This window comes from Scyliorhinus canicula, chromosome 16 (genome assembly GCF_902713615.1).
Source record: "Scyliorhinus canicula chromosome 16, sScyCan1.1, whole genome shotgun sequence".
In the NCBI taxonomy this organism is placed as follows: domain Eukaryota; kingdom Metazoa; phylum Chordata; class Chondrichthyes; order Carcharhiniformes; family Scyliorhinidae; genus Scyliorhinus; species Scyliorhinus canicula.
Genome location: NC_052161.1, coordinates 86990942 through 87006773, shown reverse-complemented (window position 1 = coordinate 87006773; position 15832 = coordinate 86990942). Strand labels below are relative to the sequence as shown.

Below are 15832 nucleotides of genomic sequence, written 5' to 3'. Positions count from 1 at the left end.
GAAGACTCTTCAGTTCGTCTACCTTTACTTGTTTCCTTTTATTACTTCTCCAGCCACATTTTCTAGTGGTCCAATGTCTTTTTTTGTCTCTCTTAACTTTTATATATTGAAAAAATCTCTTCCTATCTTCCTCTGTATTACTAGCTAGCTTGCACTCATACTTCATCTTCTCCCCCCTTATTGCTTTTTTAGTTGTCGTCTGCTCGCTTTTAAAGGCCTCCCAATCCTCTGGTTTCCCACTAATCCTCGCCACTTTGTATGCTTTTTCTTTAGCCTTTATGCTGTCCTTGACATCTCTCGTCAGCCATGGATGCCTTGTCCTCCCCTTAGCATGTTTCCTCCTTGGGATGAATTTCTGTTGTGTCTCCCTAATTAGCCCCCAAAACTCCTGCCATTGCTGTTCCACTGTCTTCCCTGCTCGGCTCCTTTTCCAATCAACTCTGGCCAGCTCCTCCCTCATGTCTTTGTAGTTACCCTTATTTAATTGTTATACTGTTACATCTGATTGCAGCTTCTCCCTCTCAAACTGAAGGTTAAATTCTATCATATTGTGGCCACTGCTCCCTCAGGGTTCCTTCACCTTAAGTTCCCTAATCAAGTCTGCTTCATTACACCAAATCCAGAATTGCCTGCTCCCTAGTCGGCTCTGTCACAACTGCGCCAAAACACCATCTCTTACACATTCCACAAATTCCTTTTCTTGGGATCCACTGCCAACCTGATTTTCCCAGTCCACCTGCATATTGATGCCCCCATGATTACTGTAATATTGCCTTTTTTACATGTCTTTTCTACCTACTGATTTGTTTTCTGCCCCACATCCTGACTACTGCTTGGGCCTGTACATAACTCCCATCAGGGTCTTTTTACCTTTGCGATTCCTCAACTCTACCCACAGAGATTCTATGCCTTCTGATCCTATATCGCTCCTTGCTATCGATTTAACTTCATTCCTTACTAACAATGCAACCCCGCCCTCTTTGCCTATCTGCCTGTCCTTTCGATAGGACATATATCCTTGGATATTTAGACCCCAGCCCTGATCCCCTTGCAGCCATGTCTTTGTGATGCCCACAACATGTATTGGCCAATTTCAATGAGCGCATCAAGCTCATTTACCTTGTTCCATACACTGTGTGCATTTAGGTACAACACCCTCAATCCTGCATTGACCACCTCCCTTTTCACACTCTCCTCAGTCATTGTACCTTGTACTGTGGCCCTTTTTGATTTTTGACTATGGCTTCTCTGCTTTACACTTTCCCACTTACTGCTTTTTGTTTCTGGCCCCGTTTTACTTCCCACCGACTTCCTGCATCAGTTCCCATCCCCCTGCCACATTAGTTTAAACCCTCCCCAACAGCACTAGCAAACACCCCCCCCACCACCACCCCCCCCCCCCCCCCCCCCCCCCCCCACCCCAGCTTGTAGGACTTCATCCCGCTTTTTACCTATATCGTTGGTGCCTATGTGCACCACGACAGCTGGTGGTTCACAACCCCCCCCCCCCCCCCCCTCCCCCAGAATGTCCTGCAGCCGCTCCGAGATATCCTTATATCCTTGACCCTTGCACCAGGGAGGCAACATACCATCCTGGAGACTCGATTGCGCCCGCAGAACCGCCTGTCTATTCCCCTTACAATTGAGTCCCCTGTAACTATAGCCCTGCCATTCTTCTTCCTGTCCTGCTGCGCAGCAGAGCCAGCCACAGTGCTATGAACCAGGCTGCTGCTGCTTTCCCCTGGTAAGCCATCTCCCTCAACAGTATCCAAAGCGGTATATCTGTTTTGCAGGGAGATGGCCTCAGGGGACACCTGCACTGCTTCCTACTCTTGCTCTGTCTTTTGGTCACCCATTTTCTATCTCCCTCAGTAATTTTCACCTGCGGTGTGACCAACTCAGTGGGCAGCACGGTAGGACAAGTGGATAGCACTGTGGCTTCACAGCGCCACGGTCCCAGGTTCGAGTCCCCGCTGGATACCTCTCCGTGCAGAGTCTGCACGTTCTCCCTGTGTCTGCGTGGGTTTCTTCCTCCAGGTGCTCCGGTTTCCTCCCACAGTCCAAAGTCGTGCAGGTTAGGTGGATTGGCCATGATAAATTGCCCTCAGTGACCAAAAAGGTTAGGAGGGGTTATTTGGTTACGGGGATAGTGAGGGCTTAAGTGGGTCCGTGCAGACTCGATGGGCTGAATGGCCTCCTGCACGGTATGTTCTATGTTCTAACTCGCTAAACGTGCTATCCACGACGTCCTCAGCATCGCGGATGCTCCAAAGTGAGTCCATCCGCAGCTCCAGAGCCGTCAAGCGGTCCAACAGGAGCTGCAGCTGGACACACTTCTTGCACGTGAAGGAGCCAGGGACAGTGGATGTGTCCCTGAGCTCCCACATCGCACACGAGGAGCATGACACGGGTCTGGGATCTCCTGCCATGTCTTAAACCTTAGGTTAACTTATACAACCACAATCCCAAAAAACAAAAGAAAAAATAAATAAATAGACAAATGAAAAGAAAAACTACTTGCCAGTCACTTACGAGGGATGAAAAGCACCTCCTCCCCACCCACCTTCTCCCCACCCTAATCCCTCCACTTCAGCTTGCCCCACCCCCCACCTTCTACGCACACATACAAGACAGACAAAGACAGAGGGGAGGAGAAGGGTGTAAAAATCATAATGAAAGAGATAAAAAGTCTTTGTTTCAGATGGTGGTTTCCAGCACACTGCCCTTCAATCCAGACTTTCTGGACGAGTTTTCTGCTTTCCAGTCTGCAATGGTTTTCACTAGCATCATTCAGGTCTCTGCAGCTTTACATACACCATTCTTTGTTTTACAGCTTTCACCTCCTCATCGGAGTCTTTGCAATCACAAGCCGCATCTCCATTTAGTAATATGGACTGAAACAATTTGTGCTTTCCAGATTTTAACTGTTCTTCTTTACTTTCAGAGTCAGAGGATAACACATTGTTGGTTCCGTGAACTCCCTGTTTTTCGTTACCTGTGTGGTTGCAGAATAACTGTGCGGTTCTTCATCCACCTTCCTTCTCATTTTCAAAGGAATTGATCATTGATTATTTCACCTCCTTTGCTGTTTGCCGCCTTCACCTTGAAGAGGCAGTGTGGGCCTTTAAAAGGAGATGGGTTAATCAGCTGTTTGCTGGGTGTCATTTCACAGCCATTGCTTTTTAAAAATAAATTTAGCGTACCCAATTCCTTTTTTCCAATTAAGGGGCAATTTAGAGTGGCCAATCCACCTGTCCTGCAAATCTTTGGCTTGTGGGGGTGAGACACGGGGAGAATGTGAAAACTCCACACGGACAGTGACCCAAGAACGGGATCGAACCCAGGTCTCGGTGCCGTGAGGCAACCTTGCTAACCACTGTGTCACCGTGCCAGCCATTTCACAGTCATTGTTGTCCTCCTCCTGACTAACTGATGCCATGCTATTATGTAGTTTTTCCTTCAAAATAGCATGTTCTGAAATATTTGCACCTGAAGTGGATGGTAATGGGTTTACTGCAAGAGGCTGTAACTAGTTACTTTTTTAAAAAGTCCAATTCTCTTCTTCTGAATTGCTGTCTTCTTTCCTAGCTTTGGAAGAACTACTTGCCCTATGTTCAAGATCAGTTAGTGACTGGTCTATTTGGTAACAGTTGTTTATCATTACTTCATAATCAGAACCAAAATTGAATTCAGAACTATCGCCTGAATCACTGTTATTACTACTAGATTAGGACTCTTTTTTTTTCTTAGGATCACCTTTAGTCTTGATGTTCTCAGAGTCTGGTTGTCCACTAGATTATATATTTGAAAATTGATTTGTTGTCTTTCAACATTTCTACCTTTGAGTCATTTAATGCCCAATGAGTTTCTTAATTCCCACCTGCCATGCCACAAGCATCTCATGTGAGATCTGCGGTAGATCCCTCGGACTCTCTGTAATCATGGGTGAAGCAACAACTGTGGTGGTATGATTAGCATAGCTGCCTGCCATTGGTGCAGAACACCGGCTTACCATTGGCCCTGGTCGGTCATGTGCCTCTCGACCGGTTGGTTGAGACCAGTCATGTGACGGCTCCCCGATTGGTCGAGAGGCTGAGTTAACCCCGCCTCCAGGGCGGGGTATAAATACCCAGTACTCCCGGCGGTCGTCCTTCTACTGTAATCGACCGCAGGGCTTAACATCTAGTATATTAAAGCCATACTTTTGTTCAGCAACTCGTCTCGCGTTCAGTTGATGGTACATCAACAACCTTCACTCCTCCCAAATGATTCTCCAACAGTAAGTCTACTCTGTCCACTGGTAACTTCTTAATCACTGTGACAACAGGCGGCATGATGCCACAGTGGGTAGCACTGCTGCCTATGGCGCTGAGGACCAGAATTTGATCCCACCGCTGAGTAACTGTCCGTGTGGAGTTTGCTCATTCTCCCAGTGTATGCTTGGGTTTCACCCCCACAACCCAAAGATGTGCAGGCTAGGGGAATTAGCTATGCTACATTGTCCCTTAATTGGAAAAATTAATTGGGCACTCTTAAAAAATGTTTTAAATCACTGTGACAACTACTGGAACTGACACAAAATCGCACTCCAGTTGCACTTTATACAATGGAACCGGGATATAATCTCTGCTTATCCCACTCACTAATACCTCAACATTCATTGAACTCTCTGGAGGGAATTTTTCTCCAGTAAAAGTGGGATCTACGCCAGGCACAACTCAGCTGGAGAACCATCCCCAGAGAGAGAGTTAAGAGGAGACAGCGAGAGAGACACGGAGAGAGAAAGACACAGCAAGAGAGAGACAGCGAGAGCGAGGCAGCAAGACGGAAAGAGACACAGAGAACAAACAAAGACAAAAAGAGAGAGGCAGACACAGACTGAAGGAGAGAAATAGAGACAAAGATGGAGACAGACAGCAAGAGAGTGACAGAAAGAGATGGAGACAGAGAGAGAAATAGAGAGGGAGAGGAGATAGAGAGAGATATACAGAGAGATAAAGCAATAGACATGCACAGAGAGAGGGGGAGAGAGAGACAGAGAGATTGAGCTGGAGAGAGAAATAGAGAGATGAATACAGATAGAAAGCGTGAGAGAGAGACGAGAGAGATAGACAGAGTGGGAGAGTGATAGAATGAGGGAGAAAGAAGAATTGGAGAGGGGGAAAGGAGGATGCAAGAGGGAAAGAATTATGTGGCGAATGAGTACAGGATAGAGAGAGAGATGGTTAATTAAAAAAAATGGAGGGAGGACATGAAATGGAAAGAGAGAGAAAAACAATGAGAGGCGTGAGAATGAGCTGTGGTTTGCATTGAATGTCGGTGTGGCTTCCTCTGACGTGAGCCACAGTGTATAAAATCTCTAGCGGTATTCGGCGGGGGCAGTACAGAAGTGAACAGAACTCTTGACTGCCAGAAAAGCCCCCTCCCCTCTCTCTCCGTCTCGCGCTCTCTCTCTCCCGTAATCTCAAAACGGCCGTACCCTGAGATCCCCAGGCTGAGCTGGCGAATGGCTTCCCTCCGCCCCTGGATGGCCCTGTTCCTGCTGTCTGCTGCACACGGTGAGAGAAAAAACCTCTTTCATTCCTTTTCACGTTGCTCCCCGTCGCCCCACCTCTCAATGTCCCCAAGCATCTCTGCTGCCCCCAACCCACCCCACCCGCCTGCCCCCAGCTAGCTATGCTGCATCCACCTGCATGGGCAGAGCCTCCTCAGCGTAGCCTGTGGCAATTCGACTGCAGCGGGCCTCGTGGAGCTGCTGTCCGGCCCACTCCCAAGAGCCCGGAGGAGCAGGAGAGCGACTGATTTCCATCAATCTTTCATCTCTCCTTTTTCCCAACTTGATTTGAACCGCTGAGAACCGAGGTCCATGTTGCAGGGAGTTCAGAGTTCCTGCCGGGGTTCGGGGGCTCGTCCAGCACGGCTCAAGGAGTGCGGAGTTGCGGGCATGTGTGTCTGCAAGTGTATGCCTGAGTGTGCGAGTGTGTGTGAGTGTGCCTGTGTGCGTGTTTGTCTTTGTGTGTGTGAATGTGTCCGTGGGTGAGTGAGTGAGTGTACCTGTGTGTGTGTGTGTGAGAGAGAGAGAGTGTCGTACAGGCTGGAGGAGGTCACAAAGGATTTTATTAAAGTTCTGTAACTGAATGAGGGTCGAGCCGGGCACAAGAAGATCCGTCCGTCAGTCTCTCTTTATCTCTCTCTCTCTCCACCTTGTAGCCTTCAATACCCGTGCGTTTGCAACCGAGAGGGTAATCGCGGCAGCAGGCGGCATGGCCTCACTGCCCTGCCTTGATGGAGACCGGGTCGGGCGAAAGGCAGGATATCGCAAGCTGGCACTCAGCTGGTCCTTTGAGAGGACGGGCATGGGCAAGGTGCCCCTCCTGATGATGGGCAGCGATGGCGTCGTGAAGAGGGGTCTGTGCGAGACCAGCGGCAGGACAAGGGTGTCCGGGGAGAGGACCGATGCCGGCGACTACTCCCTCACTGCCCGGGACTTGCGTTCGACGGACGCTGGCGTCTACTCCTGCGAGGTCAGACATGGGAGCGTGTACCTGGAGAGAGCCGTCGAGCTTCATGTGGTGCAAGGTAGGTGAACACAGCCTCTCCTGCCCCTTCTCCCACCCAGCAATGCCGAGTCTCCAATATCTGTCATGCCTCCAAGAAGCACTCCCTCAGTATTGACCCTCCAACAGTGCGGCACTCCCTCAGTATTGACCCTCCAACAGTGCGGCACTCCCTCAATACTGACCCTCCGACAGTGCCGCACTCCCTCAATACTGACCCTCCGACAGTGCAGCACTCCCTCAGCACTGACCCTCCGACAGTGTGGCGCTCACTCAGTGCTGACCCTCTGACAGTGCAGCACTCCCTCAGTACTGACCCTCTGACAGTGCAGCAATCCCTCAGTACTGACCCACCGACAGTGCAGCACTCCCTCAGTGCTGACCCTCTGACAGTGCAGCACTCCCTCAGGACTGACCCTCTAACAGTGCGGCGCTCCCTCAGTACTGACCCTCTGACAGTGCGGCGCTCCCTCAGTACTGACCCTCTGACAGTGCAGCACTCCCTCAGGACTGACCCTCTAACAGTGCGGGGCTCCCTCAGTACTGACCCTCCGACAGTGTGGCGCTCCCTCAGTGCTGACCCTCTGACAGTGCAGCATTCCCTCAGGACTGACCCTCTAACAGTACGCGCTCCCTCAGTACTGACCCTCTGGAAGTGCAGCACTCCCTCAGTACTGACCCTCTGACAGTGCAGCGCTCCCTCAGTGCTGACTCTCAGACGTTGCTGAGCTCCCTCAGTAGTGACCCTCCAACAGTGCAGCACTCCCTCAGTACTGACCCTCCAACAGTGCGGGGCTCCCTCAGTTCTGACCCTCTGATAGTGTAGCAGTCCCTCAGTGCTGACCCTCTGACAATGCGGCGCTCTCTCAAAACTGACCCTCCAACAGTATGGCGTTCCCTCAGTACTGACCCCTCAATTGTGCGTCGCTCTCTCAGTGCTGGCCCTCGGATACTGCGTCGCTCTCTCAGTGCTGACCCTCGGACAGTGCATCGCTCTCTCAGTGCTGGCCCTCGGATACTGCGTCGCTCTCTCCGTGCTGACCCTCGGACAGTGTGTCGCTCTCTCAGTGCTGACCCTCGGACAGTGCGTCGCTGTCTCAGTGCTGAACCTCGGACAGTGTGTCGCTCTCTCAGTGCTGACCCTCGGACAGTGCGTCGCTGTCTCAGTGCTGAATCTCGGACAGTGTGTCGCTCTCTCCGTGCTGACCCTCGGACAGTGTGTCGCTCTCTCAGTGCTGAACCTCGGACACTGTGTCGCTCTCTCAGTGTTTTTTTTTTTTTTTTTTTTCTTTTTTTTTATATAAATTTAGATTACCCAATTATTTTTTCTATTAAGGGGCAATTTAGCGTGGCCAATCCACCTACTCTGCACATTTTTGGGTTGTGGGGGCGAAACCCACACAGACACGGGGAGAATGTGCAAACTCCACACGGACAGTGACCCAGAGCCGGGATCGAACCTGGGACCTCAGCGCCGTGAGGCGGTTGTGCTAACCACTAGGCCACCGTGCGGCACGCTCTCTCAGTGTTGACCCTCGGACAGTGTGTCGCTCTCTCAGTGCTGACCCTCGGACAGTGAGTCGGTCTCTCCGTGCTGGCCCTCGGATACTGCGTCGCTCTCTCCGTGCTGACCCTCGGACAGTGCATCGCTCTCTCAGTGCTGGCCCTCGGATACTGCGTCGCTCTCTCCGTGCTGACCTTCGGACAGTGTGTCGCTCTTTCCGTGCTGACCCTCGGACAGTGTGTCGCTCTCTCAGTGCTGACCCTCAGAAAGTGCATTGCTCTCTCAGTACTGAGATTACGACAGTGCAGCACTCCCTCAGTACCGGCCCTGGGAATGTGTCACCCTGTGATGGTGAATTTTCCGTTATTCGGGGTTTGTGGGCGCTGATTGTTCTCTGGGAGACTTGAGAAGGATTGTAAGAGACACTCATCACTTCTGTGTGGGATGTTCCTTGCTTCCTCTTTCTCTCACTCCCTCCATCAGGGTGGTGGGCGAGTCATGCAGAAATCACAGGCTGTCAATGGAGCTGATCATGAGGCATCTCTCCCATTCTCCCTCCCACGCCATCACTGAATTGTCTCATTACAATCTCACTCTCTCTCTCTCTCTCCCTCCTCGCCCCCCCCCCTCACCCCTCCACACAGTGACGACCGATGCAGTAGGACTCCCACTGGAGGGCAGCAAGCTCAACCTCCTCTGTGAGATGGCAGAGCCTCTGACGGGGGCTCGTTACTCTTGGCACAGAGGAGGGAACATGGTGACACCCACAGGACAGCGTGTCTGGACCGGGGACAGTGGGAGGAAGCTGCACTTCTCGACCCTCAAACCGGAGGACCAGGGAGATTGGGAATGCCACGTTACCTTTGAAATGCTGAGCGTCAATGCTCACTATCAGCTGAAAGTACTTGGTGAGTTTCACAGGCTCTTGCACCCTTCACAGGAGTAGATTTACTCTATCTAACCACGTGATGTACGTGTCCTGGGAGTGTTTGATGGGGACAGTGTAGAGGGAGCTTTACTCTGTATCTAACCACGTGATGTACGTGTCCTGGGAGTGTTTGATGGGGACAGTGTAGAGGGAGCTTTACTCTGTATCTAACCCCGTGCTGTACATGTCCTGGGAGTGTTTGATGGGGACAGTGTAGAGGGAGCTTTACTCTGTATCTAACCCCGTGCTGTACCTGTCCTGGGAGTGTTTGATGGGGACAGTGTAGAGGGAGCTTTACTCTGTATCTAACCCCGTGCTGTACCTGTCCTGGGAGTGTTTGATGGGGACAGTGTAGAGGGAGCTTTACTCTGTATCTAACCCCATGCTGTACCTGTCCTGGGTGGGTTTGATGGGGACAGTGTAGAGGGAGCTTTACTCTGTATCTAACCCCGTGCTGTACCTGTCCTGGGAGTGTTTGATGGGGACAGTGTAGAGGGAGCTTTACTCTGTATCTAACCCCATGCTGTACCTGTCCTGGGAATGTTTGATGGGGACATTGTAGAGGGAGCTTTACTCTGTATCTAACCCCGTGCTGTACCTGTCCTGGGAGTGTTTGATGGGGACAGTGTAGAGGGAGCTTTACTCTGTATCTAACCCTGTGCTGTACCTGTCCTGGGAGTGTTTGATGGGGACAGTGTAGAGGGAGCTTTACTCTGTATCTAACCACGTGATGTACGTGTCCTGGGAATGTTTGATGGGGACAGTATAGAGGGAGCTTTACTCTGTATCTAACCACGTGATGTACGTGTCCTGGGAATGTTTGATGGGGACAGTATAGAGGGAGCTTTACTCTGTATCTAACCCCGTGCTGTACCTGTCCTGTGAGTGTTTGATGGGGACAGTGTAGAGGGAGCTTTACTCTGTATCTAACCCTGTGCTGTACCTGCCCTGGGAGTGTTTGATGGGGACAGTGTAGAGGGAGCTTTACTCTGTATCTAACCCCATGCTGTACCTGTCCTGGGAGTGTTTGATGGGGACAGTGTAGAGGGAGCTTTACTCTGTATCTAACCCCGTGATGTACCTGTCCTGGGAGTGTTTGATGGGGACAGTGTAGAGGGAGCTTTACTCTGTATCTAACCACGTGCTGTACCTATCCTGGGAGTGTTTGATGGGGACAGTGTAGAGGGAGCTTTACTCTGCATCTAATTCCATGCTGCAACTGTCTTGGGAGTGACCGCCTATTTTAATGTCTGTAACACATTCCAAAAGTGCACCTGTCTCAGCTCATTGACTGCTGAAGCCTTCGTCAATGTCTTGGTTAGCTCCAAACACAATTATTACCCCGCATTCTCGTGCAGGTGGTCCACATGCAGCCTCCATTACTTTCAGTTCATCTAAAGTTCTGACTCCCCAATTCCTCCCAATTGCTACCATGCTGCCCACCATTGATAGTATACCGTTGTTGCGTGACTCGCAGTCAATTGAATATTCTTTTAATTTTCCCTGAACCTCACACCTCTCCATTCCCTTCCCCCTTCTTAGGTTTCCTCAGCTCTCCACAGGACGTCCCTACCCTCTACGCCAGGCCGGATTCCAGTGCCACCCTCTTCCTCGCTCTCATGCCTGAGGTACCGTGCCAGCCACAGACCTGCGGCTGGCTGAGGGGCCAGGGACAGGATGCCCAGCCGGTGGGTAACGGCAGCGACCACGCCCGGACGGAACGTCACCCGGGGTCCCTGTCACTCACCCTTACGCCTGCTCTGGCCTCGGATCGCGGCTTCTTCACCGGGTACGTCAACGTGTCAGGGCACTGGATAGAGAGGATCGTTCGCTTGGAGTTAATCGAAGGTAAGTCCCAGAATCTGGCACAACAGAAAATTGGAGGGGGGGGGGGGGGTGTTGCTGAGGGGGGCATGGTGGTGGGGGAACTCATTTTGGAGTGCAATGAGAGACAGGAACAAGTTACATCACTGGGAGAGATGGCGGCTAAAATGCAGTGGGAAAAATCGAAGAGCGCCAAATTTCAGAGCGAGCTACAATTTATGCAGCTGGTGAATCAGCTGCTGATTGGTTGAGAAGCTGATTCTTGATTGGTTGAATGCCAACCCCCGGGAAAACGATTTCCCCCCCTCCTCCACCCGAGTCAAGATTTTCCTCATTAAATTAATTTAATTCAAATAGCACAGTGCAGGGGTTGGCGCCCCGTGTATGAATATATTTAGCATCTAGCACATGCGAGTAAGCCGCATTGCGGGATCAACTGGTCATATTAAATTTGGCGAGTGTGGTCAATTCCAAATTTCTGCAATTCTTTGCACGCTCAGGGTTGCTTGGTCAGTGCTGTCCAATCACGGAATCACAAACCAAAACCGGGGGTGGGGGAGGTGCAGAATTCTTCATGACAACGCCAGACCAATCAGCATTGACTTGGCAACTGGTTGGCCGCCCCACCCACATTCTTTGAAATCTGTCATTCTTGCATCTGGTCCTTTTCACTCAGCAATACTCAGCTCCGCACGATCGAGCGATCACTTGGCTCCATGGGTTGTGAGCTGTGGGATTTTCTACCCCCAGGGGGCAGTGGCGACTCCTTTATTGAGTCAATGCCAGGCAGACATCGCTTCATCACAGAGGAGAACCTCATCCATCGGTCAGAGGTGAAGGTCGGCTTGGTGCAATAACACATTTGTACCACTGGGTGGTGGTGCATCCCCACGGCCCTTCACCCTGCATTGAACCATAACCCTTGGCCCTGGAACTTGACATGGCAGATGTAGGGGGGGGGGACATGTTGGTCTGTGGGGAGGCCATGCCCTTGGGTCCACCTGAGCCTATGTGTGACCCTGGGATTGGGCCATTCAAATAATGGGGGTATCTTGGGATCTCCGTCCCCACATCTCCCCACCCCCCATTTACAACTGGCATTATAGGAGTACAGAAAGATTCAAAAAGTGTCCATGTTTGGCTCCCAAGACGTGTAGGAAAATGTTAGGCTTGGTCAAGGAATTAGGCTGAAGGAACATCTTAAATGAGACAGAGAGAGAGAGAGAGTGAGGTGTGGGGAGATTCATGGAGAGAATTCCAGAGTTGAGAACCAGCCACCCCAGGCAGCTAAAGGCACGGTTGCTAATGGTGGAAAAGCTGGACCTGGGGAAATGTAGAGATCTCGGAAGGTTAGAGGAGGTTACAGAGATAGGGAGGGCTTTTTGGTCTGGAGGAGGTTACAGAGGTTGGGGAGGCTGCAGGGGCCGGTGGAGGTTACAGCAGGGCCTCTGGTCTGTCACCGTTCAATTGCCATAGACTAAGCATGGCTGCAGGTCAGTTAGAGTGGAATTGCAGAGTGCAACAGATGTTCTTTGGTGGCCCACTCATCGATGCTCGTTCTGTGCCCCCCCCCCCCCCCCCCCCTCCAGTGATGGCGAGTCAGGTGGGACCTGTGCTTGTAGGATCCTCGCTGAGCATCAACGTCAGCATGGGATACGCAGCCGGGGTCGATTCGGTGGAGTGGCAACACGAGAACGGCAGCGTGGGGCAGGCGGGGAGGTCGTTTCGGGAGGAGGGCGGGGGCCTGTACATCCCTCAGGTGACAGCAGCCCACGCTGGCAACTGGACATGTACCCTCTACTGGCACGGGGAGATTGTCGGAGAAATCAGCTACCTCCTGGAGATCACTGGTAAGTCTTAGACCCTGAGGGTTTATGGGGACAGTGTAGAGGGAGCTTTACTCTGTATCTAACCCCGTGCTGTACCTGTCCTGGGAGTGTTTGATGGGGACTGTGCAGAGGGAACTTTACTCTGTATCTAACCCTGTGCTGTATCTGTCCTGGGAGGGTTTGATGGGGACAGTGTAGAGGGAGCTTTACTTTGTATTTAACCCCGTGCTGTACCTGTCCTGGGAGTGTTTGATGGGGACAGTGTAGAGGGAGCTTTACTCTGTACCTAACCCCGTGCTGGCCCTGTCCTGGGAGTGTTTGATGGGGACAGTGTCGAGTGAGCTTTACTCTGTATCTAACCCCATGCTGTACTTGTCCTGGGAGGGTTTGATGGGGACAGTGTAGAGGGAGCTTTACTCTGTATCTAACCCCGTGCTGTACCTGTCCTGGGAGTGTTTGATGAGGACAGTGTAGAGGGAGCTTTACTCTGTACCTAACCCCGTGCTGGCCCTGTCCTGGGAGTGTTTGATGGGGACAGTGTAGAGGGAGCTTTACTCTGTATCTAACCCCGTGCTGGCCCTGTCCTGGGAGTGTTTGATGGGGACAGTGTAGAGGGAGCTTTACTCTGTATCTAACCCCGTGCTGGCCCTGTCCTGGGAGTGTTTGATGGGGACAGTGTAGAGGGAGCTTTACTCTGTATCTAACCCCGTGCTGTACCTGTCCTGGGAGTGTTTGATGAGGACAGTGTAGAGGGAGCTTTACTCTGTATCTAACCCCGTGCTGTACCTGTCCTGGGAGTGTCTATGGGGACAGTGTAGAGGGAGCTTTACTCTGTATCTAACTCTGAGCTCCTGTGCCGAGTAAATGAAGCTTCTTGAGTCAGTGTACAGTAACAAATGTGGGATTAGCTTCACTGCGTATCAAAGGCCGATAACTGGGTCACCAGATTTTGGTGACATCTTGATGTGGTGGGGATTCTCTCGTGTACGCTCACAGTGCTACAGGTGGACTTGCTTTGAGCAGCGCACCCCTGGGGATCCTCCTTGTCTCTGGTCGGCACCTGAATCCATGTTTGCCCTTTTGCTGATCTTTGCCAGTAACTTCTTCACACAGGAGATGTCCATTCGGCCTTTCTGCTGCACGTCACCCTCCTTCTGTGTCCCATATTCACCTCCCGCACCCCCATCGCCATCTCCTTCTGTCCCTAACCCCCTCATGTCTTAATCCAGCTCCTTCTCCTACTTTGAGTTCCACATTCTGAGTGTGGTGTAACCGGGAGATACAGAAACCAGAACTGTGCATGGCGCTCCGAGTGTGGTCCAACCGAGGGATATGGAGACCGGAACTTTGAACGGTGCTCCCAGTGTGGTCTATCCGGAGGATACGGAGACCAGAACTGAGCACAGTGCTCCATGTGTGCTGTAGCAAATGTTTGAGGGGTGGGGTGGAGTGGAGGGTGGCTTAAATTCTACTGCCGGTGGTTTGAGGCCTGCATTAAAATGGCCGTATTTTGCATCCTTTTCAGCTTTGGATTACCAGGCGGCCGAGGCTGCCCCCTCGTCTCGCCGGATCACCCTGGTGGTGGCCTTGAGTTTGCTGCTCGTGTTTATCGTGGGCGCCTCCTTGATCATCTTCAGGAAATTCATGGTGCGTATCCATTCTCAGCCTTCCAACTAGGATGGAGCCCCTGAGGCACTTGGGGAAGACGCTGGGCAATTGGCGAAGGTGTAGTGCGTGCAGCCAATGCTATTTAGTGCAGAGACTTTGGAGTGCCTCACTCCCTCCGTAGGCAAGTGCGAGGCTGGGGGCAGGGATGGATAAAGAGGGGGGGGGGGGATGTGGTGGGACGGTGGAGGGGAGTTGTCTGGAGTAGATTTTCGCAGGATATGAGACCTCCCAGTTTTTGCCATCACTTTGGGACTGGGGAGGAGGGGAGAGGGATGAGGTGAGGGAGGGGGGGGGGGGGAAGGGAGAGGATTTGGGGAAGACGAGAGGAAGAAGGTGAGGGAGGAAGGGGAGAGGTTATGGGGAGGAGAGAGGAAGGGAGGGGTGGAGGGGGAGAGGATATGAGGGAGGGGAGAGGTGGGAAGGGGAGAGGATATGGGAAAGGGGTAAGGTGAGGGAGGAGGGGTGAGGATATGGGAGAGGGGTTGAGGAGGAGGATGGGAGGAGGGCTGGGTGGAAGAGGAGAGGATATGGGGGAGGGGAGGAGGGGACGGGAGTAAAGGAGAAATTATTTCCTCTGTGTTGACCATTCGGCCATTTTCGTTCTGTTTCTCCCTCAGTCCCGGCGACGGAACTTTCCAGCACTGGACGTCACCCTGACGACAGTTGAGGCCTCGGTGAAGAAAGTGTAAAAGCTGGGGGGGGTTTCTCCCCTGAACCGTCATTGGCTTGCCTGCTCGATGGCCAAGGTCAGAGTCCAGCCGCTCGCAAGATGGATGCCGGAGGACTGGAGGGTGAAGGGGTCTCCAAGGGCGACGTTAATTCCCTTTGCTCCCCCTGAAACCTATCACCCCTCACCCTCCCTCAACCCCATTGCTCCAATCCTGGGTCGGAGGGCATCGCAGGAAACCCTGTCACCATTGGCGCCTCCTTAGTAATGGCTGCCATTAGCAGCGGCCTCCCGGCACTGGGCGGCCTCCTTAGCAAGGGCATCCCGCCTCTGTGCGAACACCTCGGCCCCTGCATGCCAAGCCAACATCCCGCTGACCGGCATCCGCACTTTATTGAGCATCTTTCCCCAGCCGATGAGTGACCTTCCCGGCCTGTCCCCCTCCGAGGGAAACAGAGATGGAGGGTGGAGTTGCCACCAACCTTGTTGCTTCCAGAAGCTATTGTGAGATCCTTCACCCATCCACTCCCTCAAACTCCAAAAACACAGCATTACTGACGGGAAGGAGCAAAACTGCCCATGCACTGACGATGAAGAGATAATATATCGCATATTTAACCCCTTATAATTAAATGTTTTCTAATAAAGCTTTGAATAAACTTGAAATCCATCGTCCTTTATTGGAGATTTCCGGACTTGGGCAATGTCTGTCATTCTCCCTCTCTCAGGGAGATATCTGTACACTGACTGGTGTCTCTCAGTCCCCTCTCTCTCTCTCAGGGAGATATCTGTACACTGACTGGTGTCTCTCAGTCCTCTCTCTCAGGGAGATATCTGTACACTGACTGGTGTATC

At 52.0% G+C, this 15832-nt stretch overlaps 1 protein-coding gene across 3 annotated transcripts in view; it reads left to right on the top strand.

The window, feature by feature from the left end:
• LOC119979760 (lymphocyte activation gene 3 protein-like) overlaps positions 1 to 15590 on the top strand; it is a 70491-nt gene extending 54901 nt beyond the window's left edge. The window contains exons 1-7 of one of the 3 annotated variants that reach the window (XM_038822379.1): positions 5527 to 5558; positions 6211 to 6579; positions 8706 to 8969; positions 10532 to 10837; positions 12403 to 12663; positions 14168 to 14289; positions 14928 to 15590. In XM_038822379.1, coding sequence (XP_038678307.1) covers positions 5528 to 5558; positions 6211 to 6579; positions 8706 to 8969; positions 10532 to 10837; positions 12403 to 12663; positions 14168 to 14289; positions 14928 to 14999 — 1425 coding nt within the window. In that variant the 5' untranslated portion in view covers position 5527 and the 3' untranslated portion in view covers positions 15000 to 15590. Of the gene's footprint in view, positions 1 to 5526; positions 5559 to 6210; positions 6580 to 8705; positions 8970 to 10531; positions 10838 to 12402; positions 12664 to 14167; positions 14290 to 14927 lie in introns of those variants that run through there. The other 2 variants (XM_038822380.1, XM_038822381.1) reach the window with 2 other exon arrangements.
• The last annotated feature ends 242 nt before the right edge of the window (positions 15591 to 15832 follow it).